The sequence below is a fragment of the Notechis scutatus genome, chromosome 1 (assembly GCF_049901735.1).
Source record: "Notechis scutatus isolate UNSWTSFEM ecotype Mainland chromosome 1, rNotScu1.2, whole genome shotgun sequence".
NCBI classification, from domain to species: domain Eukaryota; kingdom Metazoa; phylum Chordata; class Lepidosauria; order Squamata; family Elapidae; genus Notechis; species Notechis scutatus.
In genome coordinates, this window is record NC_142009.1 from 153917432 (window position 1) to 153920211 (window position 2780).

Here is a 2780-nt window from a genome sequence, read left to right on the forward strand (position 1 = left end):
GTATAACATCTTTTACTATAAGTAAGTGCACTAATTCAGGTATAAGGACTGGTGATTATTTTTTTGTAATCAACATTGAGGAGTAAAATTTAACTTACATCCTAGAGTAATTTAATTCAAATAACAAATATGTAACGGCATTCATTAATCTTGTGCAGTTGGTTCTTTTTTAATTTGGAATTACTAGCATCTAATAGTAAAGATTTGAAAATCATTTTAAAATAAATAAATAGGACTAGAAAAGTTCACCATATAAAATACTTTTAAAAATATTACTAAAGCTGCCTAGTGCTAAAATTATTTTGAAAGAGTGAGACTGGAATAGTTGATAGCAAATTGCTACAATTTTAGAGGGCTTGGGCAGAAAAATAAAATTTTCAAGCAGTTGAGCCAGCGTGACAAAAATAATTTGCTTTTATTTTAGATTCAGTTTCATTACTGCACTTGAACTACTACAGCTGGGCTTTGAGTTATTGTACAATCCAAACAGTTTCAGTCAGAAACTCTAAGACTTAATGTGCAATGATTATTAATAATAATTAGCTCCTTGGTTTCTTGATAGAAAAAAGGCTATCAACAAGCATTTGTTTAACCACAACAAAAGTATAATTAGCTTATCCCACTTAGTAAATCTGTATGCATGCCAACTCATACCAAACTGCTACTTTTACAAAAAGAAAGAAGGAAAGGAAAGGAAAGAAACAAGAAAGAAAGAAAAGAGGGGAAAAAAGCAATAATACAGTTCATTTTTCCAGTCCTTTTTGCACAAAATTTATTTACAATGTATACATATATGCTCCATGATGGGACTATGGAAAAATGCACGACTGATGCTTTGCTGAAAAAAATAAAGTCAACTTAGTAAAAATAACTCTTCAGTTCATGGTTTGAGAGGCATAAAACAGGAAGTGATGTAGGTGGTTGCTGCTGCTGCTGCTGCTGCTGCTTCATGGGGATAATGATGCTCTGAAGTGACAATTAAGGTCAAACACACTTTTCTCTTGGTTTCCATGCCTCCTCCTACCAGTCTCCTTAAGACATTGCCTGCAACAGCTGATTAATCATTGTTGAGGACTGCACTTTTTCCCATCCTTCCCGATTTACATCTGTTCAGGCCAATTCAAATATGGTGAGTAAATGAAATAGACATGCAAATTCACGCCCCAGGCAGGGAGGGTGGGGAAGAGAAGGGGGGAGAGAGAAATAAAGAGAGAGAGAGAGAGAAAAAAAAAACAGAAATACAGAGTGCATGGCTGAAATCCTAGGATAGAAGAAATGTTCTTCTGCCTGACATAGATATTTTAATGCTCTAAAACTCCTGCAAATAAATCTTTTTTTGTCATTTGCAGGATAACTGTAAGGCTTTTTTTTTTTTAATGTAAGGAGGCTTCTGCAGGAAGTGAAGAGTTATGGAAACAACACACATAGTGTGGAAAAAAATTCACATTTTTTTTCTTAAAAAATCTATAAGAAAGAACGTAATATGGATAACAGAATAATAGCATTTTACAATATTCAACTCTTGTTGCCTTATATAGTTATTTTTCTTGTCCCCAGAAGTTGGCTTCTTCAGTTGGTGTGTTTTTCCTGCTTTTCAGGGTCCCTATAAAGACAATCGGATTGTTCCTTGGTCCAAATTAGATGCCAAGAATGGAACTCCATTAAGTCATTGTAGAACGACAATATTTCAAATTTGCCATTCATGAAAATAAAAGTATATTCCTTTAAGCTACTGAGCATGAATGTCCATCACTTGTCCACTCATTGCTGGATCTCCTGTATTGAGCATGGTGGGGCTAGTCGCTGACATCGGCATTCCAGAGTGGGGTGGTCCACCATGCATCATCATTGCTGTGTGGTGGGGGTGTCCCGAAAGGTAAGGATGCATGGGGGGGCCGTGACGCAACTCTGCTGGATGGGGGGGCATCTGGGGTGGTGTATAACTTGTCCCACTGTGCTGGATGGGGGGGCATCTGGGGTGGTGTATAACTTGTCCCATTGTCATGCCCATTGGACCACCCCGAGACACATAATCCCCTGGCATACTTTGCAGCCCTGAGGGGGGAAAAAAAGAGAAACTTGTGAATATCAGCTTGGATTGATTGAAATACGGCAATCCTGTTTACAGGTGATTCTTGTTTAGCAACTGCCTCTTTTAGCCACTGTTATTATGATGGTGATGAAAAAATAACTTTACCACCAATTATGACTTTCCTGTGAAGCAAAGGAAAACAGATTGTAAGTACAGTCGCAATTTCACCTTGTGACTGCTTCATTTAATAACCGAGTTGCCGGTCCCAACTGTGGTTGCTAAACAAGGACTGTTTCTTATCTGATCAAGGTCATTTCTTAATGATTTTGTATTGAAACTATGCATAGAGAATTGAGCCATTGGAAAAACAACCCAGTTACACATATACTAAAACAAACATTTGTGTATAGTACCCTCCCAAAAGAGGATTACTATAAGATTTGGAAGGTAATATTTTGCAGAGTGGAAAGAACTCAGTCATATACTATGAAACATTTTCAATAAAAGAAGCTACTGTCCTTTAATAATTTGTCAGATACAGGCATGTGCCCCACAGAACATAATATTTGATAAGGACATGTGGGCTACAGAAAATATTTGACATCGGTTCCTGAATACAATGCCTTTATTTTCTCTGATTTTTAGAAACATAATCTCTTGTGGGTAAAATATAATGAAATAGGATACTTTGCAAGAAATAATATGGTGTTCTGGGAAGGATAACTGGTTTAAGTAACTTCAAACATCA

At 36.6% G+C, this 2780-nt stretch overlaps 1 protein-coding gene across 14 annotated transcripts in view; it reads right to left on the reverse strand.

Annotated features, from left to right (window-relative positions):
- Positions 1-396: 396 nt before the first annotated feature.
- The window catches only part of MEIS1 (Meis homeobox 1), a 166090-nt gene continuing 163706 nt past the window's right edge, over positions 397-2780 (reverse strand). For all 14 annotated transcript variants that reach the window (XM_087948923.1, XM_087948987.1, XM_026668459.2 and 11 more), the window contains one exon: positions 397-2055. In XM_087948923.1, the coding sequence (XP_087805049.1) occupies positions 1730-2055 (326 nt within the window). In that variant the 3' untranslated portion in view covers positions 397-1729. The remainder of the gene's footprint in view (positions 2056-2780) is intronic.